The 15,152-nt window shown below is 34.3% G+C and overlaps 1 protein-coding gene across 4 annotated transcripts; it reads left to right on the top strand.

The window, feature by feature from the left end:
• The first annotated feature begins 6,355 nt into the window (after positions 1 to 6,355).
• LOC132309879 (protein SCAR1-like) lies at positions 6,356 to 14,938 on the top strand. 4 transcript variants are annotated; one of them, XM_059808145.1, is made up of 9 exons: positions 6,356 to 6,688; positions 7,491 to 7,654; positions 9,308 to 9,431; positions 9,509 to 9,641; positions 10,034 to 10,101; positions 10,245 to 12,324; positions 12,471 to 12,572; positions 14,309 to 14,419; positions 14,535 to 14,938. In XM_059808145.1, exons 1-9 carry the CDS (start codon positions 6,534 to 6,536, stop codon positions 14,583 to 14,585), a joined length of 2,988 nt encoding a protein of 995 aa, XP_059664128.1. In that variant the 5' UTR covers positions 6,356 to 6,533; the 3' UTR covers positions 14,586 to 14,938. The 4 variants fall into 4 exon arrangements, with proteins under 4 accessions (XP_059664128.1, XP_059664124.1, XP_059664139.1 ...); XM_059808141.1 differs by having other exon boundaries at positions 12,468 to 12,572; XM_059808156.1 differs by lacking the exon at positions 6,356 to 6,688 and adding an exon at positions 9,101 to 9,217 and having other exon boundaries at positions 7,536 to 7,654; positions 12,468 to 12,572.
• The last annotated feature ends 214 nt before the right edge of the window (positions 14,939 to 15,152 follow it).

Raw genomic sequence — 15,152 nt, 5'->3', positions numbered from 1 at the left:
GTTCAAGTATGTGTGTGCAATCCATCTCATCAATTTTCAATCAATTATCAATAAATAATTGTCCAAACCATATTGATTGAAAAACATCAAGATAAAATTGTCTTTGAGCAATTTTTCTAAGTAAGGTGGCTTTCACTCTAAAGAGTGATGACCCGGATTTTTAGGATTTTAATTAAATTTATTTTATGATTTTTAGTGATCTTATTTAATTTTTATTGGAGATTGTTTTTGAATTGATTTAGTTTTGTGCTTGTATAAAGGAGAATGGTCACTAGGACGAAATTCAGAGAGAGAAGGAAAAGTTTGTGGGTTTGATATTTTATATATGCATACCTTGTGCCTCTGTTGGAAGGAAGAGGTGGTCAACCAGATGGGAGGAGTATGGAAGGTTGAATTTGTGATTGTTTTTGCGGGCCCCATGATAATTATTTGATTTGGTTTTGTGTATATATATATATATATATATATATACATATTTATTGTATCAGAAGATAAGGTAGCTTGTGGCTATGTCGAAATGATAAGAGATGAAAAAGAGAATTTTGGTAATGTATTCGCGGGGCCCACAAGGAGATAATGGGGTTGGATTTTGTTTTTTGTTTTATATATATATATATTGATATAAGTTCTGAAGGAAAAAGAGCAGGTGGCAGAATTGAAAAGAATAAATGAAGAATAATGATGAAGCTTGTAGTGATGTCTTGGCGGGCCCACAAGAGATGGAGATTGAGTAATGGTTTGGAATTGTTGACTTTTGTGTGCATGCATTAGGCTGGTGTGGTTTTAATTGTGCACGTGGGATTGTTGAAGTGGTATGATAGAAAGAAGAAAAACAGAATTGTAATAGTGGGACGGGACCCACTAGGTATTTTTGTGGCCACAATCCTTGACTTTGTTCACGTGGGTCTGGTCTGTGATGCATTGGAGTAAGATATTGTAATTGTTAAATGTGAAGTAATGAGTGGGTGGTGGGGTCCATTGAGTTGATATGTGTGATGAGAAAGTTTTTGTGTGAATTGTGCCGATGCAAAACTTCCTATATATTGTAGTATGTTGTATGAGTTTGGTAAAGAGAAAAAAAATTAAAAAGAGTGAGAGCAAAGATGGACAGTGAGGTCTCAGAGTTCACAGAGGGCCGAGGTTGAGGAGGGACAGAATGTGAGCCGAGAGTCTGTAGAGGAGGCCGGAGGTTTGAGGTTTTTGATGATCCAGTGGGCAATTAATCTTTTTCAGTGTAGGATTCTCTATACCTTGAATGACTTGGAGTGGTTTTGCTTCAATGGTTTTGATTAAATGGTTTTTATTAACTGTTTTTATTAAATGCATATGTATTTTGTTTATACTCACCTGTATATGTTTATTTTGTGAAGTTTTTGTTAAACCTCCATGAAATTCTTGTTATGGTTTTTCTTACTTGGACTTTTTGTCTCACCACCCTCCAGTTTTAGGTACCGAAGATGGACGAAGATCGTAGATACTGGCTTAGGATGAAGAGTTGGCTTTGCGAGTTTTGTTTTTATTATTTGGAGAATTTTTTTGTATTTTTGAGAAATTTGATTTTGTATAAAAGAGGGCATTTTTTAATGATCCTGTGTGTATTTTGATGTATTTGGACTTGTATAAATTGAGAATTTTATTGGAATTGTCAGGTCGTGACAAAATAGTATCAGAGCTTGTATCCAGCCGAAAGTGTGAGAGTGTAGTGATGATGTAGACGGGTGTGAGTGGGCGAGTGTGTAGTACTGGCGAGCTACCACTCGTAGCCGGGTGTGTGTGGGCGGATGGCGGTCACTGGCAGCCACTGGGATGGTTGGTTAGTGTGGTTGGACAGGTAGCCCAGGTTTGTTATTGTTTATATTTTTTAGTGGGCAGGTGACGCATCGACCAGCTACCATAACGGTTACAAAGTGTGTGGGTGGGTGACTAGCACTGTCAGCTACCACAACGTCCTACATATCACTATATTCCACATCGCCTAGGGTAAGGATTTGTGGATTTGGTTTTATGGTTATTGGTGTTTTCGAGTACACTAACTGTTGGACCTGAATTTTGAGGAAGAAATTCTTTTTAAGTGGTGGAGATTGTGATGATCCAGATTTTTAGGATTTTAATTAAATTTATTTTATGATTTTTACTGATCTTATTTAATTTTTATTGGAGATTGTTTTTGAATTGATTTAGTTTTGTGCTTGTATAAAGGAGAATGGTCACTGGGACGAAATTCAGAGAGAGAGAAGGAAAAGTTTGTGGGTTTGATATTTTATATATGCATACCTTGTGCCTCTGTTGGAAGGAAGAGGTGGTCAACTGGATGGGAGGAGTATGGAAGGTTGAATTTGTGATTATTTTTGCGGGCCCCATGATAATTATTTGATTTGGTTTTGTGTATATATATATATATATATACATATTTATTGTATCAGAAGAGAAGGTAGCTTGTGGCTATGTCGAAATGATAAGAGATGAAAAAGAGAATTTTGGTAATTTATTCACGGGGCCCATAAGGAGATAATGGGGTTGGATTTTGTTTTTTTATTTCATATATATATATATATATATATATATATATATATAAGTTCTGAAGGAAAAGGAGCAGGTGGCAAAATTGAAAAGAATAAATGAAGAATAATAATGAAGCTTGTAGTGATGTCTTGGCGGGCCCACAAGAGATGGAGATTGAGTAATGGTTTGGAATTGTTAACTTTTGTGTGCATGCATTAGGCTGGTGTGGTTTTAATTGTGCACGTGGGATTGTTGAAGTGGTATGATGGAAAGAAGAAAAACAGAATTGTAATAGTGGGGCGGGACCCACTAGGTGTTTTGTGGCCACAATCCTTGACTTTGTTCACGTGGGTCTGGTCTGTGATGCATTGGAGTAAGATATTGTAATTGTTAAATGTGAAGTAATGAGTGGGTGGTGGAGTTCATTGAGCTAATATGTGTGATGAGGAAGTTTTTGTGTGAATTATGTCGGTGCAAAACTTCTTATATATTGTAGTATGTTGTATGAGTTTGGTAAAGAGAAAAAAATTAAAAAGAGTGAGAGCAGAGATGGACAGTGAGGTCTGAGAGTGAGCAGAGGGCCGAGGTTGAGGAAGGACAGAGTGTGAGCCGAGAGTCTATAGAGGAGGCCGGAGGTTTGAGGTTTTTGATGATCCAGTAGGCAATTAATCTTTTTCAGTGTAGAGTTCTCTATACATTGAATGGTTTGGAGTGGTTTTGCTTCAATGGTTTTTATTAACTGTTTTTATTAAAAGCATATGTATTTTGTTTATACTCACCTGTATATGTTTATTTTGTGAAGTTTTTGTTAAACCTCCATGAAATTCTTGTTATGGTTTTTCCTACTAGGACTTTTTGTCTCACCACTCTCCAGTTTCAGGTACCGAAGATGAACAGGGATCATAGATACGGGCTTAGGATGAAGAGTTGGCGTTGCGAGTTTTTTTTTTATTATTTGGAGAATTTTTTTGTATTTTTGAGGAATTTCACTTTGTATTAAAAAGGACATTTTTTAATGATCCTGTGTGTATTATGATGTATTTGGACTTGTATAAATTGAGGATTTTATTGGAATTGTCGGGTCGTGACATATATTATGAAGACTATGATGAGAAACTTAAAACCCTAACCAAACCCTAACAAGTGATCAAATGGCAACAGAATTTTCTTTTAAACATAAGCCATGATTACTGAATTTCATAGGACTCAGTTTAAAGGTGAAGTCCTTTTGGAATCTAGTTCCATGGACTCAATAGGCACAAAATTGATCAGATCAGTCTTTTTGATCCACACAGTCTTTACTCTTACTTCCTAAAATTTTCTCTCATTTTACCTCTTTCTTAGGCAAATTTTCAGCTTTAGAAAACTTAGGTGGCAAAATTCTTTTTCCTTTTAGAACTCACCATTTTCTTTACATAAATATCATGAGAATGAATTTTAGAAAAACCTTTCTTTTTCCAGTGTGAATTCTTTTTAGCAAGAAAATATCTAGGTTTATTCCAATTGTGCTTTCTAGCATGAAACCTATTTTGTGCAAAAAAATTATAACCATGAATATCATAAAAAGAATTCTCCCTTTTCTTTTTATAACAATAGTGTTGACTATGTCTAGTTCTATCACAATAAGAACAATAAAGCATCTTGGACACATTCTTAGCATGCATAGGCTCAACAAAAACTTTAGGCTTAACAATAGGCACATTCAAGTTCATGTGTTTAACAAAAATAGTGTGACCTTTTTTACTAGATGAAACGTCATTAAAACCTAATCCAGTTTTATCACTTACATGCTTACCAACATTATCATCTCTGCCCAGAAGTAAAAACAATTAATTTCTCTTGAGATTTTTTCAATTCAAGTTCAAGAAAATTAAATTTGGCAATAAAAGATTCTCCAGCCGAATTAACTTGACTTACCTTGCTCTTAAGAAATTTTACCTTGTCATAAAGATTTTGAATTTCAAATTTATTCTCCTTAAACAATTTTTGCTTTTGCTCTTCCTTCTTCTTCAATGAATCTCTTTCCTTTTCTACTTTTCTCAACTTCTTAGATTGCTCCTTAAAATTCTTGCTATTTTTAAGGACCCTACTAAGACTTTTAGACATAAGAGTTATTTCATCATCACATACAAAATCCAATCTATTCATAGGATTTTCCATTATAAATTTTTGAAAAACAAAAATAATTTTATTTTCAAAAACAATTATAATTTTATTTTTCCAAAAACAAAACTTTTACAAGGATCAACTCAATATGTAGAGATTGGCTCTGATACCAATTTGTGAGTCGTATGCATCGGAATATTTAGAAAGTTTTCTTTATTTTGAAAACAGATCTTATATTTTTCTAACTTTCTTTATTTTAACAATTAATAAATTAATATCATGCAATGTAAAATAAAGCAAAGTAAAGTTAGAGATGACACCAGGATTTTTAGTGAGGAAACCCAAGTTGATAAAATACGTTAACTGTTTGCGTGGGAAAGACCTCGTAGACTGTGCAGTCCAAAGTAAACCGATCCACTATGCTTGAAACAAAGTACAATTAACTTTGACTCTGGCTCACACCCTATCGTTCTACCAAACACTAATTGTTGACAATCTTCTGACTTTGTGACTCCCCGTCCAACAGTAACTTGACCTCAGGCTTAAGCTTGATATTTGTAGAAGAGTAGCAGGTAGATTAGACAACACTCCTCGAATGCTCCAACCCTTTCAAAGTGTGATCGCTTTTATTTCTGTTCTTCAATCATCTGGATTCGATGTAGAAGTAGATCTGCCTTTGTCTGATCGATGTAGATGCAACTATATGATCACGATCATGATTTGAACACCACAACTCTAAACTCACTATGTGTTTATGTGTATGTGTTCTAGAAATATGACAGAAAAATCAATTCTGATTTTCTACAAAAATAATCTTCCTAGGGCTTTTAAGAATAATGAATTTGTATAACAAAAGTCGTTAATAAACCTATGTGTATGACATGGTTTATATAGAGGTTTGCAAAGTCCTATTCCTTTTGAAAATAAAGGTAATTTCGTGCATAGGACTTGGAAGGAAAGTTGGATAAAAAAGGAATCAAACAAAACAAGGTAAGTGAAAATCTTTTGCAATCAGGACTCCTGGAACCAGTTCCCTCTCTTGGTATCGGTTCCCAAAGGACAGAATGAAGTTCTTCGAATCTTAACTTCTGGAACCGGTTCCCAAATTCAAGTACTAGTTCCCACTTGACAGAATCCAATTTGTACTTGGATTTTCTGTTTTTGGAACTTCTGGAAAATATACCATATAGGTATTTATGTCCTTAGTGGGAAACGATGTCCTAATATGTTATTTTTTTCCTTTTCAATGATCAACAGTACTATTCTGAACAACTTACGAATTCCGCAGTTGATGTCGAGTCTCATATAATAACTGAAATTACAACTTGACTAGAACTTGTTTTGTTACCGAAATATGCCAATTACAAAAATATATCTCACATCTTTGTTTTGCTTTGGTATACTTCTGATAAGTTTTTACTTTGTTTCAACAATATATATATATATATATATATATATATATATATATATATATATATATAATGAAAATGATGTTTCATAATTTAGTTTGATTTGGTTCCATATGGTAGTACTAAAGATTCCCATTTCGATTCCAATCTTCAAGCAACCGCTACAAATTAATTGGCTCCAAATTAGCTTGAAATCGGTGGACTGTGGGCACACATACTTAAAATTGTACAGTGGTATTAAATTGCAACTGTCTACACACACTTACACACACATATCTATATATATATATATATATATAGATATATCTGGGCAGTTATATATATATATCTGGGCAGTTAAGCTGCTCCTCTCGCTTCACCTAATCCCATTGTCTCAACCTACGCACATTATCTCTCTCTTCATACATTTATTCCGCCATTAATTCCCCTGTACCACCATCTCTTTTCCTCTCTCTGTCTTCTTGGAATTTTTAGAGAGAGAAAGCACAGAGTTTGGAGCACACAGAGAGAGAAGATATGCCTCTAGCGCGATTTCAGTTGAGCAATGTGTACGGATTGGGATTACCAGAGCTGTACAAAGAAGCGAACCGAGAAGATCCAAAAGCTGTGCTTGATGGTGTTGCTGTCTCTGCTCTGGTTGGGGTTTTGCGTCAATTAGGCGACCTTTCTGAGTAAATGCCACATTTTCTCTTTCTATAGTTGTTGTTTTCTAACTTCGAATTTTGTTACGATTAAATAAAATAATAATAATCAGTTCTCTTTTCCAATGCTCATTTTTGTTTAATTTGTTGATTGTAATCAGAATATGAGAGAGAACCAGAAAAACTTGAAGTATGAGAAATTATACGCACACACATATATGTAAAATGGCATGCATTTGTACATATAAGTAAATTTTGTAACTCAACTGTAGTTTATCACACATATACAGTTACAAATTAATCAAATTAATTTACTCTTTATCATGTAAGATGAAGTTTAGAAATTGAGAAGAAGGCTTTAGATACACACACTAGATTGATGCAATTTGAAGAGCCTTTAGTCTATGCTACAGTATCTTGGTGAAGTTGTGCTTTAACAGATGCAATAATTGCTTTATTTTTTTCAAGTAGAAGGATTCATTACAGACAAATTGGAGTCAGAAAATTATGAGTCACTGAAATTACTGGAAAGCTGGTATCTAATTTCGATTTTGTATTATCCTAAGCCAGATTATTGATAATCATGCTTGAACGTAGAGGTTCAACTATGAATATTGCAGTGACTTGATGTAAAGCTCTATACAACCAGGCATTTATTAATTTACAAAACTTGAAATGTTCGTAGTTTTCTTAGAGCAATGATCGTGTTGAAGTGTTAGATGTCTCCTGGTATCTGCAATTTGTTTGCTATAAGTTTCACTGGTTAAGTTATGTTCGAAATGTTTCTAGCCTTACATTAGTATGCTAAGATAGCATCTTCCGCATTTGGTAGATTTGCAGCAGAGGTTTTCCATAGCCTACAGGAAGAAACGATGACCACGGCTTCTAGAATCCATAAGTTGATGGCTCGTGTAAAACACATCGAAACTGCAGTTCCTCCGCTTGAGAAGACCATACTAGCCCAAAGAGGCCACCTTCATTTTGCTTACACTGCTGGTATGCATCATTTACTTGTGTTTTTTTTTTCTAATGATTCTATATCTTTTTTGTGGACATTTAATGTGCAAATTGGTTGTATATTTGTCTGTGGGAAACAATAGTTCTTTATTTATGGCAAGTGTTAGATTGCTTCCCATTCTTATTTTCCGTAAACTGATGATCAAATGAGTTGTAGCTTAGTCAATGTAGTTTCACTTTAGAAAAATACGCATAAGCCATTTTAATCCTCAAATTTCTCATCCTGTTCTACTTACCAATATGGACTGAATTTATAATGACATCAATAACATGGCACGAAAAATAATATGATAGCAGCAGCACTAAAAATGCTAAAGGAGCTTTCCATATGTAAGAAATTATATGTACTAGACGCTTTTGCTTATTTTTTTGGTAGTAATATTGGAATTTGAACTATTAGATTTAAAATAAAAAGTAAAAAACAAGCACTATCAAACCATCAAACAAGTTAAAAGGGAAGTTTTATAGGATGGTTATTAGGCTAGCTATATTATATACAAAATAGTGTTGGGTATTGACAAAGATATAAGAACAATTTATTCATGTAGCTGAAATGAGAATGTGGAGATGGATGATAGTAGCAGAGATAGACTTGATGATCAAAATGTGAGAGGGAGAATAGAAGCAACACCTATTACTGATAAAATAAGAGAAAGTAGGCTTCGATGGTATGGACATACGCAACATAGTAGACCTGCAGATGCACCACTAGGAAGAAGAAGACTAGTTTGCATAGAAGGTAAGAGAAAAACCGGTCAACCAGTAGTAACTTGTAATGATAAATTAGAAATGACATTAAAAAATAATAAACATAAATACGAGTGGTGATATGACTTGTAATAGAATAGAATGGATAAAGAGAATTCAAGTGGCTAAGTTTCATATGAGATAAGGGCAAGAACGATGATGAAGAAGTTTGACAGTTTGTGAGTTTTCATAGTTAGAAACTTCATTAATTGGATCCACGTACAAATGCCGAGTGCGGGTAGCATGTATCTCAGTGGCAGATTCACCTAATCATTGACCTAGCTTGGATCTTAATCCCTAGAATAATGCAGTGGTCTAGCTGATTTAGGATCTGAGTCCCATCACTGCTGAACGATACCCAGTTGAAAATACACATCATCAACAATGCCCAGCTGAAAATACACATCATCAGTGGTAACGCTTCCGGTAATTAATTAGAACATTAGAAGAATTATAAGGGATGAAATTATAAGGAACTTTAATTTTAATTGTAATTAAGTTGAAACTCTTTGATGACATTCGAACAAGACTGAAGTCTCAATTCATCCATGGGAAAAATCGCCCTTATAAGTTTCAGTTCCATTTGATCTCATTAAAATGCCCACTTCACATAATGAGTGATAATTTGGCTAAACATTATGCTTCCATGATTAAAGTTTGTTTGCTTTGATTGCTTAGGAAATGTAATATCAGTGCATTTAATGAAGTGGTGGCATGGTGTGCCTATATAGACCGATTCAACTTATAATCCTAATGCTCACTCATGGACTTACATATGTTTAAATTGATTTGTAGGTAATTTTTCATCCTTAACTTGTTCCTAGAACTAAACTAAATTAATTTGCAGTATTTTCTGGTCCTTTAAGGAAAGCAGTTGCTTTGCAGGTACTGACTGGCATGTCTGCATCCAAAATGAACAAAATCACTTTATTTGCAAAGACTTACCACGATTTATTATGGATTCCTATGAGGAGTGTCATGATCCTCCACAGCTGCACTTGCTTGACAAGTATATTCGACTCTTTCTGTTGTAGTTCTCATTCTACTTTACTGCCTGATATTTAAATGTTCAGCTTTGTCTTCCAGATTTGACAGTGGCGGCCCAGGATCTTGCATAAAGAGATATTCAGATCCAACCTTCTTTAAGGGGGCATCAGCCAGCCCTGATAGAACAAATGCTGAGAAAGTACCAAAAAATAAGAAGGATCATAGAATCAAGGTATGTCTTGAAAAAACGCAGATAGTCAACCTTAAATTTTAGCCGTTTTGAAAAAATTCCATCCACATTAGCTAGGTAAGAGAGATGGATGGTGATTACTAGTTTACTCTGTAGGTATATTCAACTAAGTGCCCTCATTAGAGTTCCAAAGATTATTGTCATTGTGGGTAAACTTGCCTGCTAGGTTGTCTTTGGATATGGCAGGAAAATTAGGACAGTAATTATGAGATAAAATAATTCCTCAAAAAAGATTCCTTTACCAAGGGTTCATCAATTCATGTTTGATATTTATCTACATACAATAGAAATTTAGATTTGAGCAAATTCATATATTACTTTCTATGTTGCTGCGTATACTATTTTCTGAAAAATAGATGTTGAAAAATGAGCAGAACAAAAGAACATGTCAGAGAAATGGAGAAGTGTCATATGGTACAGCAATATCAACTCAATTTGGCAGGTACTTTATTTGTGGTCTATGTGTGTATATTGTTGTAGAAACTGGTGTGGGGAAATGGAGTATTATTCTACTAGCTTCTCTTTTGGCAGTTTGCTCTGAAATCGTTATCTTGTTCTAAAATGTTTGTACATCCGACTATGCAGAATGCAATTTGCTTCTTTAGGCATTGATGAGCATTCTACTCAGACTGTCTCCACATTTGATGTTACATTGAAATCTGACCTTGGAAAGACATCAAATTCTTCTGATTCAAGAACTGATTCGGGCTACAAAAAATGTGTTTTCCATCCAAAAAACTTCATGAAACCTGAAGATCACGAGTCATCCTCTCCTAGATTAAAGATGCTGCAGCAGCAGCAGCACTCTGATACCCTTGATTCAGCTTTTGTTGATAAACGTATTGGAGCTCTAGATGATTTTCCTAGGAGTTCATATCAGGGGCAAACTGGCCGCACTTCATCTGATGTCACTTGGGATGAAAAGACAGAAATAGTGGAGCCTGCAAGGGAGCAGTGTGATCGTAGTAGAACTTCAGAGATGTTCCCAACAAACTTTGACCTAGATACTCAGGAGAAAAATGCTGCTAACTTCAGAAGTGTTGATCAAATGGATTTCCATTTTGTTCATGACTACACACCAGCATCAATCTTTGGTGAAAACCAGCTTGTTGATATTGAAAGTGAACCCGACAAGTATATGGATGCACTTAACACCATTGAATCAGAATCTGAAACTTATTTAGATTGCCAAACAAAGCAAGAACTGGTACGATCTTCCAATTTTAATGATGAAGGTAAAGAAGATGGAATGCATGGGCTTAGAGCTCATAATCCAGACCATCGTCTGTCAGATTTTGAATCTCATGCTCCAGCTTATAGCTTGCCAAATGAAGGAACATCATATGATAAACCTGACTCAATCTCTTCAGAGTCGTATGCCCATCAATATTCACCTCAAATGGCTGGAAAATCTTCTAATCCCAGCAATACACTGGACACTGGTTTCTTTGTAAATGCTGATATTGTTGGTGGTTCAAAGATAGAATCTGTTATCAGCAATATGTCGTCATACTCTGGCTCCCTAATCCCAAATGTTGATGATTCAGGTCATAATGATAGATTTAATCATGCCCATTGGAAGAATTTGAATGAAACTGGTGTAGCAACACCTGGAATTAAGCAGTCAGTCACTTCACATGTCAAAGCCTTATCTACTGAAGCCAGCCAGGAGGATGGTGAAAATTCAACTGACAAGTTTGGACTTTCCCATAGATTACTTGTAAATGGTTTCCCAAGAAAAGTATTACTTGTTCAGGATGAGAATCCTGAATCTACTAGCTCTGTGAAATCTGGTGTTCTTGTGCAGAAGAGCAGGAACCAATCCGTTGAAACTATAACTTTTTCTGGGACACGCTTCAAGGAGCATTTTGGAGGTGGACTTCTAGTAATTTCACCTCCTTCTTCTCCACCACTTGAACATATGAAGATATCTTTGCAGCCTGTAAATGGCCTTGAGAATTCCAAACTCACACTGAAGTTTCTGGATCGGAGTTATTGTAATGAAAATAGTGAAGACATGTTTCGTACATTTCAGTTGGTCCCAGAGCCAGTTATTCCACTGAATGATGATGTTTCAGAAAATGACAATGACGCATCTTATAGATCATCTCCATGTATGTCTGATGATTGTCTTAGCCATCACTCTTCTCAGTCAAATCCTGAGCAGTGGGAAGCTAGCGAAACTTCCCAAAACAAGGACCATGAATTTTATTATGCTTTATTCAAAATCTCATCTATGGATTCTGTTTCTAGTTCTATGGAGCTTGAAGGAAGAGCTGGGAGAAGCATCGGTATTGACTCTGGACTTCAAAGCCCCTATGCTGGAAACGATGGTCATTTGCTTGATCTTCAAAGTTTCAATACTTTGAACCCTTTATTTGAGCAGGAAATAAACAATGATGCAAAGGATCTCTTAGAGTTGCACTTCCTTAAGGAGCCTACTCCACAACCTCCACCTCTCCCGCCATTGGAATGGCGAGCTATAAAATTCCATTCAGATGTGGTAGAAAATAAGCAAGATGCTGTATTTGAAGCGCTCAATCACGCATTTAATATGGAGCCTCTAGGATCTACCATTTCTATGCAGTCTGAGCCAATCCCAGTTAAACAACGACAACAGAAACAAAACATTGAGGAACTCATTGCATTTCCACTGAAGTGCAAGGTGACAGTTTTAGTTTTGTCTGCATGATTTTTATTTAATTAATAGATCATAGGCAGAAATCAATGTGCCTATATATGGACCATGTGAGTTTTCATACATAAGGAGTGGATAATAACATAAAATTGACTATTCCATGTATGCAGCAGCCAGAACAGCTGGACTTAAATGGGCAGAAAGGAGCTGACCAGACGACGAATAGCAAGAGCATGGATGAAAATAAAGATTTCCTACAGCAGATTAGAACAAAAGTGAGTAGTCATAATTGGTCGCAATTTGGTAGTTTCTGTAAATCCAAGTGATCTCTCGATAGCAATTTTTGTGGGGTAGGTTTAATATGGAACAAAGACTAAATGAGGTATTTTTCAGAAGTTAAATAACTCTTATAATATGATTTCGCATGCATTAGAAGGCAGATGCTGTAGATATAATCACTTAATATGTTATCCTATGCCCGGACTTATGCACTTAAACTTTTGAGGTTTGCCAAACACAGTCGCGCAAGCGACTGTCCATTCACAGTCCACCTCTTATTAGCTGAAAAATTAATTATAGAAGATATCATTAATGCGTCTTTTCCTATTTTATTGGAACTATAAAATTTTCACTTTTAGGACCAAATTACCCTTTTATATTTATTCTTTCTTTTGTATCCTACTTGTACGTGTACACCTATATAATTTTTGATTCTTTCTTTGCTTACATACCTTATTCTTTCCTTTTCTTTTTTTTTTTTCTTTTTTTTTTTTTCTTTGCAAATGTTTTTAACTATTTATATACTCGGGTTTCTCACTGTTTCTCCCCTCTATTCTCTAGATTCATATTAAAGTGAGAGAAAAAAAAAATTCTGTGATGTAAATTGATTGTTTCTTTCCTTTTCTTTTTTTTTTTTTTTTTCTTTTTTTTTTTTCAATTATTTTCTTTTCTTTGTTCACACACATATATAGTAATTTACTGTGAATAGATTAGAAAACCATACTTCTCTTGTTTAACATATTAACTAAAACTCAGATTTTATAATATTACTTCAATTAAAACTTAATCTCATACGGTTATTTCAATTAAATTACATAAAATCCAATAAAAAATCCATCAAGGTGGAATATATATATATATATATATATATATATATATATATATAAGACAAGTGAATAAAAAAAAGAAAGAAAGTAAATAATGAAGAATGTAAATAATGAAATATAGCCATATATATCCAATCAGAAAAAAAAAAAAAAAAAAAAAACAATTTTTAAAAATAAAGAAAAAAAATAAAGTTAATATATGTAACAAAGGAAAGAAGAAAGGTTATTAGGTATAAAGAAAGAAGAAATAATTTAAAAGGGTAATTTGGTCTTAAAGTTGAAATTTTAAAATTCTAAAAAATTAGGAAAGACACATTAATTACTACTTATTTTTAAATCAATAAAAGGTGCGACTGTGTTTAGCACTCCTCTAAATTTTTTTACCTAAGAATTCTAATCAGAAGTACTAATCATTCTGCTCTTCGTTATTTCTGAAATTATGCTAGATTTGTTGATTTAAGGTACTTTTTTTTTTTGGAATTAATATATATATAACATTAATAGTGACAAACTATAATAATTTGCCACTACTGCCAAAATGCATCAACTTTGCAAATAAACCAGTCTTTAAGGGTGTGAATCTAACTAATGCCACGAAGCAATGAGATTGAGCTCATTAACAAACTACATGGCTCCTTTCTGGAGCCACAATTGTTTCAGGAGTAGCTCCATGGTTCCTCATTAAGTTCGAGCAGTATTCCTATTTTTGTTTTAAGTCTATCAGATCCACATATGCAAGTTGAACCTTGCAAATATATATATTTTATAAGGGTTATTTTTTTTTTTCCCTTTTCTATTTCAGGTAAGGTTCTTTCAATTTTTTTGGTTACGTTTATAACAGGAGGATTAATCAATTGTGATTCATTCTAGCTGATTTATGCTTTCATCTTTCTTGTATTACCTAGTCATTTAGTCTCAGATGTTCCACGACAACACTGCCGACCGAAACACCTATGGCCACCACTGCCGATGTTAAAGTCGCAGCAATTTTGGAGAAGGCACATGCAATTCGCCAGGTTTTTCACATCTTCTCTTGAATTTTTTTTTTTTTTTTTTTTTTGGCCTTTTTAATTCTATTGTAACATTTGCATTCATGTATCAACCCATCAATTTTACTCAAATACTTGTTAGGCTGTTGGGAGCGATGATGGAGAAGAAGATGACAACTGGAGCGACACTTGATTTTATTTGGACATTATTGTACTGTTTAGTACATGGGAAAGCAACTTCATGTAAAGCTGTGTTACATATAATAAGTGAATTTCTGCCGACATTGCGACAGGCGGCGACTGATGGAGCCTGTCGCACATCGGCAGGCAGGCAGGCCTAGCATTGATCATGTAAATAATCCCAGTTCCTTTATGTAATTCATTTGTAGGGCTTTTCTTTAGTTCCCCTGGTAGAACGTTGCGTTAAAATAGGAGTTCCACCACCATGTATCATAATATTTGTGGCTGTTATTTATAAATAATATCTGAGAATATTTCTCTCTTTATGGCGACAAAAATCATAGTCCCAAAATAATAATAATAATAATTTACAAACTTGGTTATAGACTTCATATACACGAAGTCATCACCAATGAGGTGTGTTTGGTAGTGGAATTTGAAAAAAAAAAAAAAAATTTGGTTCAATTTTCTTAATTATTTTTTTCAAATTTTATAAATTTTAATTTTATGCAATCAAACACCCGAGGAAAGATGAATGCCTTTGGATGTAATTGGAATTATCCCAGAATTTTAGGCAGCC

This window comes from Cornus florida, unplaced genomic scaffold, assembly GCF_030987335.1.
Source record: "Cornus florida cultivar Cherokee Brave unplaced genomic scaffold, ASM3098733v1 CherokeeBrave_3.0.0_Hap2_Chr01, whole genome shotgun sequence".
Classification (NCBI taxonomy): Eukaryota; Viridiplantae; Streptophyta; class Magnoliopsida; order Cornales; family Cornaceae; genus Cornus; species Cornus florida.
The sequence above is the reverse complement of the archived record's forward strand: the minus strand, read 5'-3'. Positions and strand labels throughout refer to the sequence as shown.

Excerpts from the sequence above, each read along its gene's own strand:
- LOC132309879 (XM_059808141.1), top strand. The coding sequence starts at position 6,534 with ATGCCTCTAGCGCGATTTCAGTTGAGCAATGTGTACGGATTGGGATTA. Across the intron at positions 9,432-9,508 it reads CAGCTGCACTTGCTTGACAA|ATTTGACAGTGGCGGCCCAG; the intron begins GTATATTCGACT and ends TTTGTCTTCCAG. Across the intron at positions 9,642-10,033 it reads AGAAGGATCATAGAATCAAG|AACAAAAGAACATGTCAGAG; the intron begins GTATGTCTTGAA and ends AAAAATGAGCAG.